This window comes from Oncorhynchus clarkii, chromosome 12 (assembly GCF_045791955.1).
Source record: "Oncorhynchus clarkii lewisi isolate Uvic-CL-2024 chromosome 12, UVic_Ocla_1.0, whole genome shotgun sequence".
NCBI lineage: Eukaryota > Metazoa > Chordata > Actinopteri > Salmoniformes > Salmonidae > Oncorhynchus > Oncorhynchus clarkii.
In genome coordinates this window covers 19582628-19607029 of record NC_092158.1, presented here as the reverse complement: position 1 = coordinate 19607029, position 24402 = coordinate 19582628, and the positions used below count along the sequence as shown (strand labels likewise).

General features: G+C 41.7%; 1 protein-coding gene across 1 annotated transcript; it reads left to right on the top strand.

The window, feature by feature from the left end:
- Nucleotides 1-707: 707 nt before the first annotated feature.
- On the top strand, nt 708-5973 carry LOC139421904 (coiled-coil domain-containing protein 80-like). Its single transcript, XM_071173038.1, has 7 exons — nt 708-2149; nt 2233-2389; nt 2988-3121; nt 3269-3411; nt 3755-3858; nt 4022-4102; nt 4849-5973. The coding sequence occupies exons 1-7, from the start codon at nt 971-973 to the stop codon at nt 5148-5150; spliced, it is 2100 nt and encodes a 699-aa protein (XP_071029139.1). The 5' UTR covers nt 708-970; the 3' UTR covers nt 5151-5973.
- Nucleotides 5974-24402: the final 18429 nt, after the last annotated feature.

Sequence of the window (24402 nt, the reverse complement as noted above, 5' to 3'; positions counted from 1 at the left end):
GCCAGCTATAATCTGGACAACAACTGCTTTAGTGTGTGGTGTGTGTCAAACCTCAAACCTCATGTGGGATGGTGAGTGGGATGGTGAATTAGTAAAAATAATACATTAAAGAGCAAGTTTACCTTTAAAAACATAGATCAAGACGAAAACATGGGATTAAGCTACCTGTTGCTATTTAGCACCTATAAAGTCCGCACTTGAATATCTGACAGATGCTGGGATCAAACCTGTCAAACAAAGCCATTCTCTAAATCTCAGCAATAATGTGAATCATATTCTATTCATAGCGTTCTCTCTCCCCCAGCTTGGGTCTGCTGTGCTGGGATCTTGTCCACTCATGGAGTCCAGGCACTGTGGGGTGTATTGTGTAATAATGGGCCCCAGATGTGGCAGCCTTTAAGGCATGAAGCACCAAACAAGCCTCGTGTCTGTCTCTCAAACGTCTCTGGATCGCAATACGATCCCAAGTATGTTTGTTCACGACAAAGGAAGAAAGTATGTGTTACTGTGCACTGCATGTTTACATTTAATGTTCTAATTTCAATAAATATATCCTGTGTTTAATTTAGATGTACAATACAGATACATGCTTGTTTATGTTCCTGCACTGTTTTTATGTTGGAATTTGTAAAAGCTCAGGTTTCAGTACCCCCTCCGCTCTCACCCTTTCTTCTCCTCCACTCTGTTATTCTATAGCTCAGCATCGAACACATTGAAGGCAGTCTCAGTCTGAAGAGGAGCTCCCACCAAGCATGCTGCTTAAGAGAGTAATGCTTTGAAGTTGAAAAAATTCCAGGAGTTTCCTGTAACAACGTTGGAGTATAATGTGAACCAGGAGCCGTGGAGTATTCCTCCTTATCCCCAGTCAAGCCAATCTGCTTGGGAGAGACATCATCACTTCAGCTGTGTGCTGCGTCTGCTTCAAGGCGGTTTCCCTGTGGATTATAAAGTGACCACCACCCCACCAAGGATGTCTAGGTTGCTCTGTGCTCTGCTTGTCCTTATGTCTCTGTGTAGTCACAGCCTAGGGGTTTCTGCCTCACAGCCAGGGAAGGGAAGACATAAGGCCAGACCTCAGTATAAAGAACCTGCTGGTCTCCTGGCTCCGGAGGATGATCATGGCGGAGAGGGAGACCATGAGACCAGGACAGTCCTTGACCCAGAACAGGAATTCCTGGCTGATTTTGCAGGTAAGAAGCGTTTGTGGGTAATCACGGCCCCGTCGCACAGTGACAACTACCTCCGCATGATGGAGAAACAGATTCAGGACATGGAGCAGGAGGGGCTGAACTGTCGCCTGGCTGAGAGGGACACCTTCATCGTCACCATCATCCAGAATGCCATGATGGAAGGCAGGATCCAGAAGACCACCTTCCAAGGAGAGGCCACCATGGAGAGCATTGACTCAGACATGGTCACCAAGCTGCTGCATTACCTTGAGCTGGGGGATCAAGGCTTCTCCATGCTAGTCATGAAGAAGAACCTTAGGGTGAGTGAGCGGTTCCCCTACCCTGTCCGTGTGGAGGCCATCCTAGAGGTCATTGATCAGTTCCCCTTGCGCAAGCTGGAAAAACTCACCAGGAAGGGCTCCCCTCTGAAATGTAAAATCACCAAGAAGAGGCTGATGAAGAAAAAGATTCCTGTGAAAAAGAAGGTGTTCAGTCCCCATATGCAGGGAAGCGTTACCTCTGTCACCCAGAGGAATACTGTGGCCAAGAAGGCTGCACTGAAGAGCAAAATTCAGGACATTCTCAGCGGTCGCTCCAGGTTCATCATTCGAAAGACGACCACTGATTCAAAAGGAACACAAGTATTCATCGCAGGGAAGGCAAACTCCAAAGCTGTGGGAAAGGACAACCAAAAGAAAAATGGAAATGTTTTTACAGAAATAAACACATATCCTTCTACTGTAGAGAAAAGAGAAAGAAAGACTGTAGCCAACTCTAGAGATATTAAACCAGAGAACGTTGGCGGGGGAGAAGAATCCTTGGAGAAAAACAACCCCCCCAAAAAAGGCAAGGGAAAGAAAGATGGGAAGAAAGGGAGAGGGAGAGGGAGAGTGAAGAAAAACCACAGAGAAGTGAATGACAACAATAAGAAAGCACTGATGGACTTTGTAGAGCATTTGAAGGGGAAGAGAAGACTTATGGTATGTGCTTTTATAGGTCTCTTTTAAGTATATCAAATAATCTGTTTGTTTGTGATAGATGTGTTCATCCATTTGTGATACAGGTGATAGCCACACCCAGTGCCAGCACACCTCAGTATGTCCAGCAGAGGGAGGAGAACGAGCTTAATTTCTGTGACCTTGCCCTGAGAAAAGTTACTACGGCAACCATCCTGAGCTCAGGGCCTGACACTACCCTCACCCTGCACCACTACCAACTTGGTACTACTATGTGTGTGTCTGTGTCTACTGACTCCATCTCCCTTAGATAGATCCTACATTGATCCTAAATCATATTCTCTTCAGAACTATAGTGTCATTATAGTCTTAAAGAGATTATCCTGTACTTTTAAAAATACTTTTTAGCCAGTAATTCTGAAAGTAGCCCTCACAAGCCAAAAGTGGAACCCGAAAATTGCATAATGCATCACATATGTGCAGATATCTATATGTGCACCATTTCATTGCTCTCTCTTTCTCGCTCTGCTGTGTGAGCATATTTCTAGCTGTCACTCAAATGTCGAGGGGCTGAAGCTCATTGACTAGAACTTGAATTTCTAGGGGGTTGGCCCATGTGGGGGAAAATGTAGGGAAAAAAGCGTAGCACAGCTTCCAGAAAACAGTCGCTTTCAAACTAGGGATTTCGTAGATAGTTAAGGTAAGACAGTAATAGTGCTCATAGATTATGCACACATTCAGCCCAAAGTGGGAGGTTTCAAAAATACTTGGCAGCCGCCAAAGTTGCAGATCATGTCTTCAACAAAAAAATTGGTTTCCTCTTTGGGCTTTCATACAGTAAAACTGCATTTCTATATTCCAGATTCTGAGACGCCATTCACCTCACTACCAGAGAAGTTCACTGACCCAGATCTCATCTCTCAACTGATGAAGCACTATGGGATGTCCTCTAAGGTTTTCTCTATGACTATGACTGACTATGACCTGAAACCCAATGTAAGCATAATCTCTATTTTGCCAGTGATATTTTGATAACACAGATCACTTTCCTCAGAAAAGTGTATACATTTTTCTTGTACTTAACGTGCCAATTATAAATGCAGTATGTGGTATTTGTATCCTAATTATTTATATCCCTTTTAGAAAGTATTTGATGTACCTCCACCCTCATCTGCATTGATGGAATATGTTGACACCTTTACATCGCGACGATCTGAAATGGAGAGAGAGAGAAAAACTCCACTGGCCTGCTCCAAATCCCAAGAACAGGGCGGGGCATTGTTGAGGTATGTGATTAAGACTACACAGTATCTGTAATGACACCATAGTACTTAAAAACTTTAAAGCTGCAAAAAAAAGCATTGTAGTACTTGGCAGCATGTAGCCTAGTTGTTAAGAGTGTTGGGCCAATAAACAAAAGGTTGTTGGTTCAAAAACCCTTACCGACTAGGTGAAAAATCTGTCGATGTTCCCTTGAGCAAGGCACTTAACTCTAATTGTTATGCATTAAATGATTAACTAAAATGTAAATGAAGTGGTGTAAATTATAGTGCTTTATAATGCCGTGCACAGATAATAATGTTTCAAGTGTAGCGTACAGATAATAATAGAGACATTTATCCCCACCAGGTTCATGTCTAAAAGGAGACTGCTGATCATCTCTACTCCATCTGAGGACGACTACTCCTTCCAACAGCAGCTCCAGGGGCTGAGAGGACAGGCCTGTCCCATGGGTTAGTATTAGGCCCCCTGTTAAACATCTCCAACTAGACTAGTCTAAAAGTTATTGTGGGTTAACCTCAGCAACATTATGCTATTATCACAATAATTCTCAGTCACAAGTAATGGAAGAATAATTACTAAATTCTTACATTTCATTGTTGGTTTTTCCAACAGGCGTCCGTCATTTTGCCTTGTTGAAGTTGATCGGAACAGGACCAACCGCCTCAGGCACTGTGGAACTGTTTCCACTCAATGGTGAGTTTTTTTGTTTTCTCTAAAGATGATACTGTGTACTGACACAATGTCAACAGTTAATGTCAACATGTCATGCATTCTGTGTTGTTGGGCAGGAAATGGAATCCAACTTCCTTTGAATGATCTAACCATTCCTATACACAGACCTTTTCCAAGAGATATGCTACGGAAAAACAATCTGTCTATGCTGCCCTACCAAGCAGAAAGGCAGTAACTGCTCATTTGGTCGAAAATGAGTTAATGTCATTTTTGCTACATTAAATACATGCTTAATCATGTGGACAAGTATCCCGCCTCTATTGTATTGTGTTCTGGAGAAATTTTGGTTTATGCTAGCAGTAATTGCATAAAGTTACTGTGAAACCAGGGTAAATAAAAGCCTTTTTTTTCTTCAGTTCAACGCTATGAGCAGTTACTGCCTTTTTGCTTGGTATGGCAGTATGTTCTTCTGTCATGTCCCACACTGATTCATACTCACTCTAATATATCGACTCTGGATTGATAATTTGACCAGTTCTGTCATTTCTTGATTTCTTGTTTAGATTGATTTATTATTTGTATTGTATTTGATAGACGTTCTCCTTCACTGTTGGAGCTAGTAGCATAAGCATTTAGCTGCACCTGCTATAACAGCTGCAAATCTTTGTACGTGACCAATCAACTATGATTTGATTTATTAACAGTCAAATGGTGATGGCAATAATGGGGAAATAGCATGACTAACACCTTTCCTTTATCCTTGACAGGAAAGAGCCAAACGGAGAACGAGCCTTTGTCACGGGATGTGGTCACTGGTCTCCAGGACCAGCTGAAGATCAACCGGGAGTACTTCAGTATGCTGGTGGTGGGGAAGGACGGGGACGTGAAAGCCTGGTTCCCCTCGCCCATGTGGTCTCTGGCCAACATCTATGACCTGGTGGACTCCATGGAGCTGCGGCAGCAAGAAGAGAAGCTGCAGAGGACTTTAGGTATTCACTGCCCTGAGGACACTGGCGGTAGTTACCAAGGTTATGATGAGGAAGCAGATTACCACAGGTCAGAGGAGTAAAGGACAGTAAACAGCCCAAAGGCCTCAAAGACCCCATGGCAGTCAGCTCAAAAGGGGTAAAGTTTGACACAATAACAGATTGAACCATGAAAGGCTTTTTATTTTAAATGTTTTTGCAAACATTTATCAGAGGCGTGGCATTTGTAGTTAGACATGGCCGACATTACATAAAATGATCTACAATTGAAGAGTTCCAAAACGCTGTATATCCATTTTCAGAAATGTTGGTCAATTAGCTTTTATTGTTTAATGTAATATCAAATCATGACATGGGGTTGTTCAATAACAAACATGTATTTGTTTAAAATCTATCACTTGATGCTTTCAGAGAGGCAAATAATCATGTTTTTGAACAAAACGCTATATACCGGCCTCACTCTCAGAGAAATAAGTTGTACTGGTTTTACACAGTGAAATGTTACAAATAACTACATTTCTAATAAAGAACAGTACAAATTATACATTTATTTGACATTTTTAAATGTATAATTCACTACAGTAATATGAGATCTGTATGTAAAACATTTACATTTGACATTTTAGTCATTTAGCAGATGCTCTTATCCAGAGTGACTTACAGTTAGTGCATTCATCTTAAGATAACTAGGTGAGACAACCACATATCACAGTCAGATATACAGGATACAAACTTTCCATTCCAGCTAAACAATGGACATATACTGTTTTACCCCTCCCCCCCAAAAAATATATATATATAATTTACACACATTATGGTACCCATAAGCAATCATTGCTGATTAAAAAACACAAATGTAAAAAAATTGATGGATGTAACGTTTTGGAAATAAACTCTTCAAATACTTAATATGTTTCTTGAAATTAAAAAAAGGTTTGTTTTTATAATTGTGATGTTGACATCTGTTTCTTTCAAAATTACAGACGTGGAAAGCTGTAAAAATGAAAGTAATGAAAAAGTATGCCTGAAGGTGTGCTTCAACAACTCCCCTATTTGGCCACATCAATCACACGTCTACATTGTCATGGAAAATAACTCCAACTCTTACAGTTTGTTATAGACTAATATCCAGGTAGTAGGATAAGAATTGGTTTGACAACAGAAGGTCAGGTCATTAGCTGTAAACTAATAGTAATCTGTGTTTCATCGTGACCTACAGATGTAAGATCTTAATTTAATCACCCTGTTGTAGGTGAACTTTTTTGCAATGCAGGAAATGCAAAACATATAATGTATTCAAGGATTAAAAGGGCTTCTGATTTTTGTAATTTCCACTTTCTGACTTGACTTTCCCTTGTGAAAAATGTATCAACCCCTACAAAAAATGTCCATTAGTTATAACCCTGTTGCGTCAGGATTATTTTCCTGCTGTAGCAAACTGGCTCAAATTAAGATCTTACATCAGTAAACATATAATAGGAATAAGATGGGTCTAAGAAATATGGTTGTACAGTATTTGACCTGGATTTTGGGCTGTTGTTTTTCAGCTATGCCGGGAGCAATTAAAGTAGGATTTGTGGGGGGAAAAAAACATGTGTTCAGCAGCTTTGAAATGGACGCTGATAACTAGGTGCAGCACATAGTAAAAAAGAAAGTTACAGCACGCCGGGAAAAATTTGCAGTAAATAACTGTCAAAGACAGACCTTCATCTTTCCATTATTTCAGTTTGGACAAATCAGTTGTTTATTTCAGATCAATCTATTTCATTAAAGATCTTGGCTAGGTACTATCTAAAATTTCACACAGCATTCACCCAGACACTTTTCATTTCCACAGTCTCTTTCAACAATGAACAACAACAACATTAAACCTTCATTCACATATTGGCGAGCCCTCAGATTTGACTGTATTGGCCAGTGGACTTTCTGTCTTTGTGTCTCTGATCCTCTTGTCACATAATACAGTCAATTGTATTACAGGGTTTTGTATACTAGTGCATGACGTACACTACCGGTCAAAAGTTTAAGAACACTTACTCATTCAATGGTTTTTCTTTATTTGTACTATTTTCTACATTGTAAATAATAGTGAAGACATCAAAACTATGAAATAGCACATATCATGTAGTAACCAAAAAAACAGTTAAACAAATATACATATATTTTCCATTTGAGATTCTTCAAATAGCCACCCTTTGCCTTGACAGCTTTGCACACTCTTGGTATTCTCTCAACCAGCTTCATGAGGTAGTCACCTGCAATGCATTTCAATTAACAGGTGTGCTTGTTAAAAGATCATTTGTGGAATTTCTTTTCTACTTAATGCGTTTGAGCCAATCAGTAGTTTTGTGATAAGGTATACAGAAGATAGCCCTATTTGGTAAAAGACCAAGTCCATATTATGGTGAGAACAGCTCAAATAAGCAGGGAAACAACAGTCCATCATTACTTTCAGACATGAAGGTCAGTCAATCCGGAAAATGTCAAGAACTTTGAAAGTTTCTTCAAGCGCATTGGCAAAAACCATGAAGCGCTATGAGGAAACTGGCTCTCATGAGGCCCGCCACAGGAATGGAAGACCCAGAGTTACCTCTGCTGCAGAGGATAAGTTCATTAGAGTTACCAGCCTCAGAAATTGCAGCCCAAATAAATGCTTCACAGAGTTCAAGTAGCAGACACATCTCAACATCAACTGTTCAGAGGAGACTGTGTAAATCAGTCCTTCATGGTCAAATTTCTGCAAAGAAACCACTACTAAAGGACACCAATAAGAAGAAGAGACTTACTTGGGCCAAGAAGCAGGAGCAATAGACATTAGACCGGTGAAAATTTGTCCTTTGGTCTGGAGTCCAAATTGGAGATTTTTGGTTCCAACCGCCGTGTTTTTGTGAGACGTGGTGTGGGTGAACGGATGATATCCGCATGTGTATTTGCCATCGTAAAACAGAGGAGGAGGTGTGATGGTGTGGGTGTGATTTTCTGGTGACATTGTCTGTGATTTATTTAGAATTCAAGGCACACTTAACCAGCATGGCTACCACAGCATTCTGCAGCCATACGCCATCCCATCTGGATGGGCTTAGTGGGGCAATCGTTTGTTTTTCAACAGGACAATGACCCCTGTGTAAGGGCTATTTTACCAAGGAGGAGAGTGATGGAGTGCTGCATCACATGACCTGGCCTCCACAATCCCCCGACCTCAACCAAATTGAGATGGTTTGGGATGAGTTGGACCGCAGAGTGAAGGAAAAGCAGCCAACAAGTGCTCAGCATACATGGGACTGTTGGAAAAGCATTCTAGGTGAAGCTGGTTGAGAGAATGCCGGGAGTGTGCAAAGCTGTCATCACGGCAAAAGGTGGCTATTTGAAGAATCTAAAAAAATATATGTATTTTGATTTGTTTGACACTTTTTTGGTTACTACATTAATCCATATGTGTTATTTCATAGTTTTGATGTCGTCACTATTATTCCACAATGTTGAAAATAGTACAAATAAAGAAAAACCCTTGAATGAGTAGGTGTTCTAAAATCTTTGACCGGTAGTGTAAGTCCAGAGGAGGAGACTGCCATACTTATGCCTCAGAGTTGGGACCCTGAGAAGTAAATGGTACTGTATCTTTATTACCTACTGTATAACTAGCTCCAACTTTCAAAGTTTATTTGCCATGTGCACAGGATACAACAGGTGTAAAACAGTACAGTGAACAGGAGGGTGCTGAGGGGAGAACCTAGACCACTCCAGTATCCCTGTACATTGAGTACAGGCACTGGCACTGACCTACATATACTTGCATTCTCATGTTTCTTTAACTCTCATCGTTGTTCTTGTATAGTTTTTATTCAGACTTATTTTTTAAAATGTTATCTATGTTATCTAAGTTATTATTATCATTGCATTGTTGGAAAGATCTCTCAAGGTTAGAATTTCACTGTACCACAGGAGGTTGTAGGCACCTTTAATTGTGGAGAACGGCTCATAATAACGGCCTGAACGGAGCAAATTGACTGGCATCAAACATCTGTAAACAATGTTTTTGATATATTTGATACCATGCCACTAATTCCACTCCAGTCATTACCATGAGCCCATTCTTCACAATTAAGGTCCCAACAACCCCCTGCCCAATATCCTGGCATTTGAGACTGCCTCAGCCAAACCCAGTCGGCCTCCTAGGTTCAACTTGGAAAAGTTCAAGAAGGGCATAGAGGCTTGTACCGATGGTAAGTGTTCTGTCTCAAACATAACTAATAAGTCACGAGGCCAAAATCTGACAACTGAGAGACAGATTAGAGCTGTTGAATTTGCTTTACAGCACAGTGCGTTGCTTTATATAAGCTCTGTTACATAAAGAATAAGTGAAGTTAAACACGGAGCTGCCCTTTAATTTAACGTCAAAATGTAAAACCAAAGATGCAGAAATGAATGCTTCCCCTAAATAAGTTCCCTCTCTAGTTTCTCTTTTTTCTTCCTCCTTTCTAGAGCTGATGTTTGCACCCTAACTGGGAAGTTCATCTTTAAACAGGCACATATTCAAGTGAAAGGTTTCAGGTTTGGATCCACATGGGGATATGGTTTTGACTAAAGACAGATTTCAGCATGGTTTGCATGCATTACTGTTAGTCAGCAGAGAGAAGAATCCAATGTGAATTCCACACTCCCCCTGGTGAGAATGTAGGCCAAAGCTGTTACAGACACTATTTATTGATTTGAGTAATGATTGTTGCCTACATGCAGGTTGAAAATCAACATATTCAGTAACCAGGTATCCAAAAGTACAAGGGTCATCTCAAACTCTGCTATTCTCATTTTCAACTACAGAATAACATCCACAGAACAAGTTGGACTGAGACTTGATTAAAATAAAATAATTTGTATTTGTCGCATACCAGTTTTGCAGATGTTATTGTGGGTGTAGAAAAATGCTTGTATTCAATCACTATATGTAGCTGATTTGAAAATGAACATGTACATGCAATTTCCTTCTTCACTGTATGCTTGAGGAGGTCATCTAAAGGCCTGTATTGTCTCCCCTGAAGGTCCTGCTGGGTTAAAGAAGGGATCTGTTCCCCCAAACCCTGCCTCTCACCCCAGTAACCATATGGCCCCACCCCTGCCCTCTCACCCCATGGCCCCTAGCCTGCCTCCGCGACCACCAGAAGCCATGTGAGTACCGGACTCTGATAATCAGAGGAGAGTCGTGTGAAAGCCGGACGATATTTGAGAATACCACTACTGGCATTGAAGTACATCACAGGAGGCTGCTGAGGGGAGGACGGCTCATAGTAATGGCCAGAACAGAGCTAATGGAATGGAATCTAACCCATGGAAACCATGTTTGATGTATTTGATACCATTCCACACCAGCAATTACCATGAGCCCGTCCTTCCCAGTAAAATGCATATAAGGCTCTAGAGACACACTGTACTTGCTTCAGAGCATAGAAACAGCACACCTTCCCTTTCACAAAACCCAGTTCTTTGTTTATATCCTACTATTCATTATTTCCTTCAGTAACTTTCACCGTTGAATCCCACTGGGCACACAGTGGTTGAATCAACGTTGTTTCCACATCATTTCAAATAAATTACAGTGAACCAACATGGAATCGACATTGAATTGATGTCTATGCCCAGTGGGATACTTGTCCACTGATCTTATTTCCATTGTGTTGAGTCATTTTGGCCAGTTGACTGACTTTGTGACTCTGCCTCCAGAATCCAACCTGACCCAGATGAGAACTATGATGATGTTACGTACGCCTCTGGGAAGAGGGAACGCAACACCCTTCTAGAATTCAACTCTCCGTGGAGTGAAAAAGGTATGGGATTGTAGGTGCGAGTAAGGATGACAAAAGCAGAGAATTTATTCCTTCACAGGGTAAATTTGGGGAAAAGGGGCTGTAACAGAACCAAAGCAAAGAAAGTAAAATGTCAAAGCCTTCTCTCCTACCTTACCTTCCCACTACTTATCACCTGGTGCGCTAACCAAAATACAGGGGGTGGTCCGCCCAGGTCTTACCTAGTGTGTATAGACACTCCCTAGGTGCCTTCCCCTTCCCCCCTGGGAACAAAAACAGAATACAAACGTGAGTAAACAATTTCAATAATCAAAAACACACATACCTTAATACAGCGGCTACAAAGTACTTAACAATAACCTCTCACTCTCACTCTCACTCTCACTCTCACTCTCACTCTCACTCTCACTCTCACTCTCACTCTCACTCTCACTCTCACTCTCCAAAATACAGGACATAAACCTCAGCTCTCTGTAGCAACAGAACACTCGCTTATATAGAAGGAGTCTGTAATGGGATACAGCTGTATCCACTGACGAGAGGGCGGGGTCAGCTCCAATTAGCAAAAAGTCCTGACCAATCAGCTGCTTGGGGGAATTTCAGGAAGCCATCCTGAAACACACACATACAAAAAAACAAACACAACACAGAAACTGGGGAACGTAACAGATTATATGGGGTTAATGAACAGCCCTCCAACCCCTCCAGTATTCTGACTGCATCTTTTTCATCCAATAGGACAGTGAAAGTGATGAAATGTATGAAGATCTTGATGAAAGATGGTGAGAAAGATTCCCTCCAAGTTCTATTCAACTTTTTCTATTGTACCAATCTGTGAAACGTGCAACAGGTTTTAGACATAGACAGAGGACTCTACAGTGCCCAAAAGCTGATGAGATGTCTGAGACAAGTCTATAGTTTTGTATAAACACTGCCCTCTAGTGAGCATTAACACAACTGACACTTATTTATAATCAGGGGGGCAGTGAAATCAAAGGAGCAGGAGAAGAAGAGAGAGAGGGAGGAGAAAAAACGATAGGAGGTGGAAAAGACAGAACAGAAAGAATGTAAGACAAAATAATACGAGACCAAAAGGAAATTCAAAGTAAGTGTTCCCAAAAGCCTGCTGTTCAGTAGTTCCCCTAGATCTTGTTGTATTGTAGAATCCATCCGGTATACTATAGAGAGAATAAAGTAGACTGATTTATGACCCTATGTCCAGATGACGCGTACATACCCAAATATGGGTATCCAGCCAGGACATCCTGTTCCTGTTGTCACGTGTTAGAGGGTGTGTTAATTTATATCTATATTGCATACCTTTGAAGTTGTCATGATGATTTATGTGTAGGGACCTGGTTGAACTGGGGGGGGTTGTGTTTGAACTTTTCAAAGAGGATGACCCCACATCCACCCTATTTTATTGCCCTTAGGGTTGTTGTCTATGAAGCAGGAATGTGTGTGTGTGGGGGGGGGGGGGGAATGCAGACGCATTATAAATAAAGCCCAGAACAACACATGCAGCCCCAGAACACTAAACAAGATTTTAAAAATAAAACCCAGAACATTAAACAGAAAAGTATGTCTCCTAGGCCAATTCTCGGGGTGCTATGCATCTCTTGTCACGAACCCAATGATAAAAGCATTGAGGACGTTTTGTGTGAGGCCCCTGAATGTTTTAAATGAGTTTTGGATACGAGTGATGGACATATGTCTTACATATTCCAACCGGAGGATTCTACTGTTAAGATATTCACAGACAGCGGCCCCAAACACCTTTATCATGCAAAACCCGGGAGTTTTTCCTCCTGCGCTGCGTATGAGAGAATGGCTCAAGATAAGGCTAGCGCTCTGTCAAATTGAACAGGCTCTGAGCAGTACAACCCTGCCAGGAAATGCAATGGAAGAACTTGTGTGCTGGCGCAGTGATTTGAAGGCCCTAAGAGTCGCTTCAATAGCGTATAGCCCCCACTCCAAAGTGACAATTTTAGCATGTGAACAATTTGATAGTGAACAAATGCGACGAAGTCTGTCAGTTCATATGTATTTTCCAAAGCCTGCAAGGATGTAAACTTTTTTATGTCAGTGTTTAGCTTTAAATGGATTGATTACCCTATATACATAACCCTGATGAATAAGCTGGACAGTCTTTTCCAAAATCGTGAACAATTACGGCGCTGGCCACGTCTATCCTTAAAACATACCCAGGATCTACATGCCAGACGTTTGATCTATCCCTGGAGTGAAAACTTACAGCGCCTTGACGGAGAGTTTGTGGAATATCCTGAGAGCAAGAGAGCATGTCTTGACGTGGGTGAATTGGAGACGGATGGGGGTCAGGGCTAACCCGCCCCTTTATCTGTAATAAATGAATAGTAAAAATGTTAAATTGATTATAACATGTTTTACACTGTATGTACTAAATATAATGAATTAAATAAATTGTTTTAAAGAGGTATCTCGCCTTTAACGAAGGGGCTCTGTCTTTTAGATCTATCATCATGCATGTCTCTGAGAAAAATCATTTCGGAAAAGATGTGTGTGCGGGCGTCTGCGTGCGAGTGTAGGTGTGTGTGTTTCAAAACAAAAGGGGTGGGGGTGTGTGTTCAACAATGCCATGGCATTTGCACCCAAGGCTCTATCTCTCTCCACCTGTGGTTTTGGGGTCTCTAAACATTCCGAGGTCCTGCCACCCGAAAAAAACGTCATCCCCGCTCTGTAAAATCATTACAGAATATCTCTCCTTTGAGCCAAGACCGCGGAGCGATCCATTCTGTACGAATGGCCAAAAGCTTAACTCCAGACACCAGGCCAACAGCCCAGAACAGCTAAAAGATCATCCGTGAATCCGTCCTAATGGAGCTTTCTGAAGGTGAGTTAGTGAAAATAACTCAGTGAAAATAATATATTTGATTTGAAGGCTAGGTATTTTCAGGGAATGGTATGGATATTATTGATATTATTGGAATATTAAACCGACGTGATATGTTTTTTTAAACGGGGGGCAATGATTTTTTAGGAAATATGTCAAATGTACGTATTCTTATAATTTAAAATGTATATATAACTCGGATAAAAATATGTTAATATTATCTAACGTTTGTAGGGTATCCATCCATCCTTTACGCAGTTGCTCCGGGGAATAAATGATCTGGAACAGCCTTCGTTAGAAGTGGGTTCAGAGGAGCAACACGCATGCAGCCAGTCCCCATCACATTATTGTAGACGTAAGTCCAATAATCACATACACAAGAATGTTTATACATTAAAAACAAAAAGTGTGCACCCTATATTAAAAGCTATTTTTGTGTTTACAGCTGACATACCGCATTATGTACTCTGAACGACTATGGCGGAGAAGATGACATAGATGCTATTCTCCCATTCTGTACGAACGTTTTCTCAAACACACCGAGAACCGAGGATTTAAACATCCCGTCAACTCCCCCCCTCGCTCCATATTCCAGACCCAAACAAGCAATGCACAACTCGTGCGCAAGTACATTGCGCAGAATCACCCCAGACCAAAAAGTGTTACTGGGCAGGGAACTTACTGCTTCAAGAAACGGCGCTCCATGGACACGGTATGAAGCCATTATATATACAGTGCCTTGCGAAAGTATTCGGCCCCATTGATCTTTGCGACCTTTTGCCACATTTCAGGCTTCAAACATAAAGATATAAAACTGTATTTTTTCGTGAAGAATCAACAACAAGTGGGACACAATCATGAAGTGGAACGACATTTATTGGATATTTCAAACTTTTTTAACAAATCAAAAAACTGAAAAATTGGGCGTGCAAAATTATTCAGCCCCTTTACTTTCAGTGCAGCAAACTCTCTCCAGAAGTTCAGTGAGGATCTCTAAATGATCCAATGTTGACCTAAATGACTAATAATGATAAATACAATCCACCTGTGTGTAATCATGTCTCCGTATAAATGCACCTGCACTGTGATAGTCTCAGAGGTCCGTTAAAAGCGCAGAGAGCATCATGAAGAACAAGGAACACACCAGGCAGGTCCGAGATACTGTTGTGAAGAAGTTTAAAGCCGGATTTGGATACAAAAAGATTTCCCAAGCTTTAAACATCCCAAGGAGCACTGTGCAAACGATAATATTGAAATGGAAGGAGTATCAGACCACTGCAAATCTACCAAGACCTGGCCGTCCCTCTAAACTTTCAGCTCATACAAGGAGAAGACTGATCAGAGATGCAGCCAAGAGGCCCATGATCACTCTGGATGAACTGCAGAGATCTACAGCTGAGGTGGGAGACTCTGTCCATAGGACAACAATCAGTCGTATATTGCACAAATCTGGCCTTTATGGAAGAGTGGCAAGAAGAAAGCCAGTTCTTAAAGATATCCATAAAAAGTGTTGTTTAAAGTTTGCCACACCAAACATGTGGAAGAAGGTGCTCTGGTCAGATGAAACCAAAATTGAACTTTTTGGCAACAATGCAAAACGTTATGTTTGGCGTAAAAGCAACACAGCTGAACACACCATCCCCACTGTAAAACATGGTGGTGGCAGCATCATGGTTTGGGCCTGCTTTTCTTCAGCAGGGACAGGGAAGATGGTTAAAATTGATGGGAAGATGGATGGAGCCAAATACAGGACCATTCTGGAAGAAAACCTGATGGAGTCTGCAAAAGACCTGAGACTGGGACGGAGATTTGTCTTCCAACAAGACACTGATCCAAAACATAAAGCAAAATCTACAATGGAATGGTTCAAAAATAAACATATCCAGGTGTTAGAATGGCCAAGTCCAGACCTGAATCCAATCAAGAATCTGTGGAAAGAACTGAAAACTGCTGTTCACAAATCCTCTCCATCCAACCTCACTGAGCTCGAGCTGTTTTGCAAGGAGGAATGGGAAAAAATTTCAGTCTCTCGATGTGCAAAACTGATAGAGACGTACCCCAAGCGACTTACAGCTGTAATCGCAGCAAAAGGTGGCGCTACAAAGTATTAACTTAAGGGGGCTGAATAATTTTGCACGCCCAATTTTTCAGTTTTTGATTTGTTAAAAAAGTTTTAAATATCCAATAAATGTTGTTCCACTTCATGATTGTGTCCCACTTGTTGTTGATTCTTCACAAACAAATACAGTTTTATATCTTTATGTTTGAAGCCTGAAATGTGGCAAAAGGTCGCAAAGTTCAAGGGGGCCAAATACTTTCGCAAGGCACTGTATATATTATACACTGCTCAAAAAAATAAAGGGAACACTAAAATAACACATCCTAGATCTGAATGAATGAAATATTCTTATTAAATACTTTTTTCTTTACATAGTTGAAAAAATCACAGAAAAATTATCAATGGAAATCAAATTTATCAACCCATGGAGATCTGGATTTGGAGTCACACTCAAAATTAAAGTGGAAAACCACACTACAGGCTGATCCAACTTTGATGTAATGTCCTTAAAACAAGTAAAAATGAGACTCAGTAGTGTGTGTGTGGCCTCCACGTGCCTGTATGACCTCCCTACAACGCCTGGGCATGCAACTGATGAGGTGGTGGATGGTCTACTGAGGGATCTCCTCCCAGACCTGGACTAAAGCATCCGCCAAGTCCTGGACAGTCTGTGGTGCAACGTGGCGGGCGTGGCTGGAGCGAGACATGATGTCCCAGATGTGCTCAATTTGATTCAGATCTGGGGAATGGACGGGCCAGTCCATAGCATCAATGCCTTCCTCTTGCAGGAACTGCTGACACACTCCAGCCACATGAGGTCTAGCATTGTCTTGCATTAGGAGGAACCCAGGGCCAACCGCACCAGCATATGGTCTCACAAGGGGTCTGAGGATCTCATCTCGGTACCTAATGGCAGTCAGGCTACCTCTGGCAGGCACATGGAGGGCTGTGCGGCCCCCCAAAGAAATGCCACCCCACACCATGACTGACCCACCGCCAAACCGGTCATGCTGGGGGATGTTTCAGGCAGCAGAACGTTCTCCACGGCGTCTCCAGACTCTGTCACGTCTGTCACATGTGCTCAGTGTGAACCTGCTTTCATCTGTGAAGAGCACAGGGCGCCAGTGGCAAATTTTCCAATCTTGGTGTTCTCTGGCAAATGCCAAATGTCCTGCACGGTGTTGGGCTGTAAGCACAACCCCCACCTGTGGACGTCGGACCCTCATACCACCCTCATGGAGTCTGTTTCTGACTGTTTGAGCAGACAGGTGCACATTTGTGGCCTGCTGGAGGTCATTTTGCAGGGCTCTGGCAGTGCTCCTCCTGCTCCTCCTTGCACAAAGGCGGAGGTAGTGGTCCTGCTGCTGGGTTGTTGCCCTCCTATGTTCTCCTCCACGTCTCCTGATGTACTGGCCTTTCTCCTGGTAGCGCCTCCATGCTCTGGACACTACGCTGACAGACATAGCAAACCTTCTTGCCACAGCTCGCATTGATGTGCCATCCTGGATGAGCTGCACTCCCTGAGCCACTTGTATGAGTTGTAGACTCCGTCTCATGCTACCACTAGAGTGAAAGCACCGCCAGCATTCAAAAGTGACCAAAACATCAGCCAGGAAGCATAGGAACTGAGAAGTGGTATGTGGTCACCACCTGCAGAACCACTCCTTTATTGGGGGTGTCTTGCTAATTGCCTATAATTTCCACCTGCTGTCTATTCCATTTGCAGAACAGCATGTGAAATTTATTGTCAGTGTTGCTTCCTAAGTGGACAGTTTGATTTCACAGAAGTGTGATTGACTTGGAGTTACATTGTGTTGTTTAAGTGTTCCCTTTATTTTTTTGAGCAGTGTATATTATTAGTTATACATATTTAATTATTATACATTTTTTTGATGATTGATATGTTAAAACAATGACTAATAATGTTTTTTCAGACTCCAACGAGACATGCCTGGCAGAATCTGGAATACCTGGTGAAAAAAGTCAAGAGCCCCCGGTTTCTGCGATTCGTCAGAACAGCCCTCGTCAAAAAAGCTGAGGTAATTTAATTATGTATTGTTAATATATAGCATTATATCTGAAATGTATTTGACATTTTGTATAATTTTAAAGGTAATCAGAACAGAAGCCAAATTAGCCGCCATGTTGGAGTCAACAGAAACCAGAAAATAAATGATAAATGTTTCCTTACCTTTGATGAACTTCATCAGAATGCAGTACTAGGAATCCCAGGTCCACAATAAATGAATTTGTTCGAAAATGTCCGTTATTTATGTCCAATTAGCTACTTTGGTTAGCGCATTTGGTAAACAATTCCAAAGTCACAAAGCGCGTCCACTATAACGTGACGAAATGTCCAAAGTTCCGTAACAGTCAGTAGAAACATTTCAAACGATGTACTGAATCAATCTTTAGAATGTTGTTTACATATATCTTGAATAACGTTCCAACCAGAGAATTAGAATGACTTCAGATGACCGGTGGAATGCAAGTCCTTCCCCTGTGAAAGTGCTTGGTGAATGCATGGTCAACTCGTGGCAGTGGTGACTTTTTCCTGTGTCATTCGACCCCCCTTCACATTAGTGTCATCAGACAAAGTTCTATTGACTGTTGACATCTAGTGCAGAAGACCTCACACACCTAGAGCATGCGGAGGATTTCGTCATTTTAAATGACATTTCAGAGGTAGACGGCCTGTTATTATGGGAGGCGGCCAACCTTATTGATTCCTCCAATTCTTTGGTGGAAACACCCAAACCTGAAATAGAACAAGCTAGGTTTTTTACAGCCTTTTCCAGGGCTCTAAAATCCCGAAAGGTTTAGCTCCACAAACGATTGGGGGCTTTACTCGTGCGACAATACTGTCAGGATCTATCCTTCTGGTATAGAATAATGCCACGTTTGTTAAACAGCAATCCGATTAAAAAACGCAAATACAGGCGCTAAAAACATATATGTAACATGTATCCTTCTAGAATACCACAAGAACACACATCATTAATTATCCAAATGTCAGAGCCAACAGACATAATTGAGACAGTTGAAACCCTGTTATCCCAGATACCGCCCTAACTCCAAGCTATAATTAACCACATGAATGAGGCTGGGGTAACAGACATGATGCCGATAGATGAAACCCTGTTATCCCAGATACCGCCCGAACTCATATAAATAATTAATCGTATGAAAGAGTCAGGGGCGACCGATGAAAACCTGTTAACCCAGATCCCGGACGCCCTCATATCGTTAATTAACCAGATGAATGAGAGTCTAAGATCTTCCACACCGGACCCCCCACAAACCCCGCCATTAACGCCCATGTCCGAAGAGTCTGAAATGCAATACGATGTTTTTGAGGAATTGGAAAATTGTCAAATATATCAGGAGGGAGATGGTATTGATAGAAGTGTCCGGGTTGTGTACCGAAATAAATTCAGCAATACAGAGATTCGACAATTTTTCAATTTCACATGGGTGAATCAGAATCTTGACTATGCAGTGTTTTATGTGATGATACTGGATACTCTGAATGAACTGTTAGACAGGGCAAGATATTATGGCGAACCTCATGATGTCTTTGTCACGAGAATTATGTTCTCAATGTCCATAAACCCAATTGAATTAATTACTCAGCCTGAAACCCAGAATTTGTAAGAAACTGGTTGAAATGAATCAGACGGAGGGCCAGCTACAATAGTCAGAAAATGTATTTACGAGAGCACACTAGCCTGTTGTACAAAACAATTCATTTTATATTGGCTTCTCACGCACACATTCACACAAACATACGCCCACACATTCACACAAACATACGCTCACACATTCACACAAACATACGCACACACATACTTCTACACAAAACAGAAGGTATCCTATGCACATACTGTCTCACTACTCAGCCGACAGAGATTAGGGAGACCTTGTCCTTGAGATGTCCCGTTCTCTCCCAAATCTCTAGTCAGGTTGGCACCGAACTCAGACAGTCTGTGTTTTTTCACGGGAACGTTCTGGCGTGCACAGTACAAGGACCTTCATTTTATAGCGACACTATAATAGTCATATTGTTCGACTGACTAAAACTACACACATCATTATTAATTATAATTTTATGATTCTAGTCAATTTCTACAATTATATGGTTTCTGAGTGGAGTATTCTAATCATTCCTTTAAAGCTAAACTCCATCAACAGTCGGGAATTTGTGGAGATAGTGTTATGCAGGCTCTCTCTTATTTTACCCAATGGCGATGCAGATCTTGAACAATTTATAGCTCAAATTTATCCGTCATAGCCGATAGGACCCTCGAGCTTGTAGTGCAAATAATACGTTAAACCCTGGGTGGCGGGGGTCAGAGAAGGAAACTAGATAGCCTAATGCAATCAGAAATCATAAGCAATAAAAGGGCATACCTCATAAACGTTCACAATCCTGGTAATAAGCTATGCTTGCAATAGGCCTAGCACATTTACTCAACCCTGGGTGTACAGATCTAGCGGCGTTACACAAGGCTAGAGAGCTCCAAACGGCCGTGGGTCTAGGTATACAGGATGCGGTGGCTTTCTCGGACATAGTCAAATTTGAAAACTCTCTGACCATCAAGACTGTGGTTTTGTACCACAGTAGACCCATTTCTCTTGAAATTCCAAAACAACCCCCAACCTCATCCTCAGATTCTGTACTTTTATGTGCAAAACGGCCACTATTATGCTATTACCAACCTCACCGTGTTTTTAGGTGTACCATATGTGTGTCCATCCTGCCATACCAGCTACACCCAAAATGAGGGGGACTCGTGCCATTATAACTGTTCAGTATGTCTGGATGAAAATTGTCAGATGCAGCCCTTAAACCTGACACCCTGTGTGGATTGTCAGCGCACATGTCGTTCGGCCTACTGTTACGAATAAAACACAAAATTGAAACATGGCACCCCAAGACCTGTAAATCTGTAAGCAGTTGTGACATTAACAAGAAATGTCCAAAATGCTATTGCAATTACAACCTTAAAATAGATAGCCCTAAAACTCATGTGTGTGGAATCATACATTGCCCAATCTGTAAAGGGCCTTTGAAAAGCAGAGACGCTGAAGTGGTTCAAGAAGTGCCACACAAGTGTTATATTCAGGCCTATGATTTGGAGACAAATCAGCAATCAGCAATCAGGGGTTCATTTGCCTAGTTTTGTATCTATCATGACTTTCAAGGGTGAAAAGTGGTCGGCAGAGGGGCCCAATTGTGCACTGCTCTTTCTAAAACACTTTAGAAAACCCCAGTACAGAAACTTCACGTTTATAGTGTACAATTCTAGAGCCTATGACTCCTACCTTCTTCTGAACCCCTTGATACAGCAAGGCGTTGCACCCAGTGTCATAGCTCAAGGTAGTAAAATCTTGTGTTTTGTAGACCCCACCCAAAACCAGAGATACATTGACAGTTTAAGCTTCTTACCCATGAGATTGGCTCAAATGCCAGAGGCCTTGGGGTTTGAAAACTCTGTGAAAGGTTGGTTTCCCCACTTCTTCATATCTGAGGAGAATCTACATTATATCGGATCTTATCCCAGCCCCGAAATGTACGGGTGTGATCAAATGTCTCCCAAAGAGGGAGAAAGATTCATGACGTGGTACGAGACAGTAAGACATAGCACCTTTGATCTCCATAAAGAGATGGAATCATACTGTGACAATGATGTGGTTATACTTCGTGAAGGATGCCTCAGATTCAGAAAAGAGGTAATCAAAGATGCAGGCATTGACCCCTGGAGTTGTACAACTATTGCATCGGTATGCATGAAAACCTATGGTACACACTTTCTACCTACAGCATCTATAGCTATCTCCTCGCCTGACAACTACCGACGCCAATTCAAGTCATACTCTAGTGGGTCCATTCAATGGTTGGAGTACTTGGCCCAGGATAAATACATTTTTATTCAACATGCTTTGAATAGGGGTGAGAAAACGTTTGGGTCTTATCATGTAGATGGATACGCACAGATTGACGGTGTTGAGACCGTGTTTGAGTACAACGGTTGTTTCTTCCACGGTTGAACATCTTGCTTTGTTCCCCAGGCCACGTGTGTCCTAACCCAAAACACTTTTGGGGAAATGTGCCAAGAGTTTCAAGACAAATTTTATTCTTTACAGGCTACTTGCGGGTTAAAAGTGAATGTGATGTGGGAGCAGGAATGGATCGCAATCAAAAAGTCTGATCCTCATGTTCGAGCCTTCCTTTCCAGCTTTGACACACCAGAACCCTTGGAACCACGACAAACTTGAATGGAGGCTGTACCAATGCTTTGACATTGAGGCATGTAGCGCAACCCGACGAGACATCCCTTTATCCTCATGTAATGAGTTCCTCATGCTATCCTAAGGGTCATCCTGAAATTATTCACCGCGACTTTGACTTACCCCAAAACTATTTTGGTCTGATCAAAGCAACTGTCTACCCTCCTAGGGGTTTGTTTATACCAGTATTGCCTTACAAGGGACCTCATGGAAAACTTTTATTTCCCCTTTGTCGGACCTGCAGTGAAAACAACAACCAGGAAAACCCTTGTGATCAATCAGATCAAGAAAGAGCCCTGATAGGTGTAGGGGTCACAGTTAAATTCTCTAAGGCTCTAGAGATGGGGTATCGTGTGGTCAAAATCTTTGAAGTGTGGAACTTTTCCAGCAAATCAGACACTCTTTTTAAAGAGTACATCAAGACCTTCTTGAGCAAGCAAATGGCTTCAGGCTATCCTGAATCGGTCACAGATCAAGAGAGCAAAGACAAGTACATTCAAGACTATCACGACAGAGAAGGCATACTTCTTGACCCTGACAGAATAGAGGTCAACAAAACCAAAATAAATGTGTCGAAATTGTACTTAAACTCGCTTTGGGGGAAGCTTTCGTAAGAGTTGCAATATGCTAACAATGTCGATCATTAAAGACCCTGAAGAATTTTTGGAATTTGTTTAGCAACTATCTGGGTCGTTTAACGAGTGAACACAGAGATGGTGACCATATCACAGAATGGTCCTCCTGTGGTCCCAAAAGCTATGCTTTTAGGACAAAAGACAATCACGTGGTGTTGAAAGCCAAAGGCGTGACTCAAAACTATGAAAATGCCCCACGTGTAGACTTGGAAACAAAAACACGCTTGGTCGAGGGGTTCATAAACGACTGGAATAGTGTCTTGGAGATTTTGAGCTCCTACAAAAAAATTGTTAGGGATAAAAAGGGCTTTGATCTAAGAATTCCCCACTTACTAAAAGATTCAGGGTAGTCTATGACAATAGACTGCTTTTACCTGACCGGACCACATTGCCCTTTGGCTACTGACTTATGCTACAAGCTCCAGTGTGTCTTAAAGCTTAAACTGTCTCCACCCGGCACAACCAGAAGAGGAGTGGCCACCCCTCAGAGCCTGCTTCCTCTCTAAGTTTCTTCCTAGGTTCCTGCCTTTCTAGGGAGTTTTTCCTAGCCACCTTAAGTATGATCCCCAATTAGAGACAACGATAACCAGCTGCCCCTAATTGGGAATCATACAAATCAGCAACATAGAAAATCAAACCTAGAACCCCACATAGAAAATATAAACTAGAACAAAAAACCCTAGTCCCACCCTGACCTACTTTACCATAGAAAATGCAGGTTTTCTATGGTCAGGACGTGACAACATCTGCATTGCTTGCTGTTTGGGGTTTTAGGCTGGGATTCGATATTGCACTTTGTGACATAAGATGTAAAATTAGCTTTATAAATAAACTTGATTGATTGAAATTTGATTGTCATTTCTTACATTTCTCATATCCTTTGAGTTGAAATGTCTGACATTGCACTTTATTTCAAAATTATATTTTCTCAGTATCTAAAATCCTGTAGTTAAGTTGAAATTGCTATATCCAGCAAGAATATCAGCACCCTGCAAGTTTTGGTCCTGCAGGTATGTTCTTTGTCCTGCAAGAATTATATTGTGCACAAATATCAAAAACCTGGTTTCGGTCCTGCATGATTCCTGCAAGAACGTACTTGGTCCTGCAGGAATTGCCATATTGTCACAACTCCTACTGAAGGTGGCTCCCCTTCCCGTTCGGGTGGCGCTCGGCGGTCGTCGTCACCGGCCAACTAGCTGCCACTGATCTTTTCCTCCCCCTCCTTGACTGTTTATTGGTTACACCTGTTGTTAATTAGGTTTATTAGTTGGGCTTTATTAGCCAGCCGGCCCCCCTGCTGGGTGTGCGGGATTGTTTTATGTGTACACGCCTGTAAGTCACGGTTGTTCGTGTACGTGAGTTATTTTCGGGACTGTTTAGTTCCCCTGTGTTAAAACCTGTTATGGCAAGGAGTTCTCCCCTTTTCAGCTGAAAAGGTGGCGCAGGGAATTCAAAAATATTCTTTAGAAATATTTAACTTCCACACATTAACAAGTCCAATAACTCAAATGAAAGATAAACATCTTGTTCATCTACCCATGTCCGATTTAAAAAAAATGTTTTACAGTGAAAACACAACATATATTTATTTATGTTAGACCACCACCAAATCAAAGGGAAAATGCAGCCATTTTTTCCAGCCAAAGATAGTCACAAAAGCAGGATTAGAGATAAAAT

Bases quoted from the DNA above. Each gene is read 5' to 3' on its own strand.
- LOC139421904 (XM_071173038.1), top strand. From the start codon at position 971: ATGTCTAGGTTGCTCTGTGCTCTGCTTGTCCTTATGTCTCTGTGTAGT. The intron at 2,390-2,987 runs GTACTACTATGT...TCTATATTCCAG, and splicing joins CCTGCACCACTACCAACTTG to ATTCTGAGACGCCATTCACC. The intron at 3,859-4,021 runs GTTAGTATTAGG...TTTTTCCAACAG, and splicing joins AGGACAGGCCTGTCCCATGG to GCGTCCGTCATTTTGCCTTG.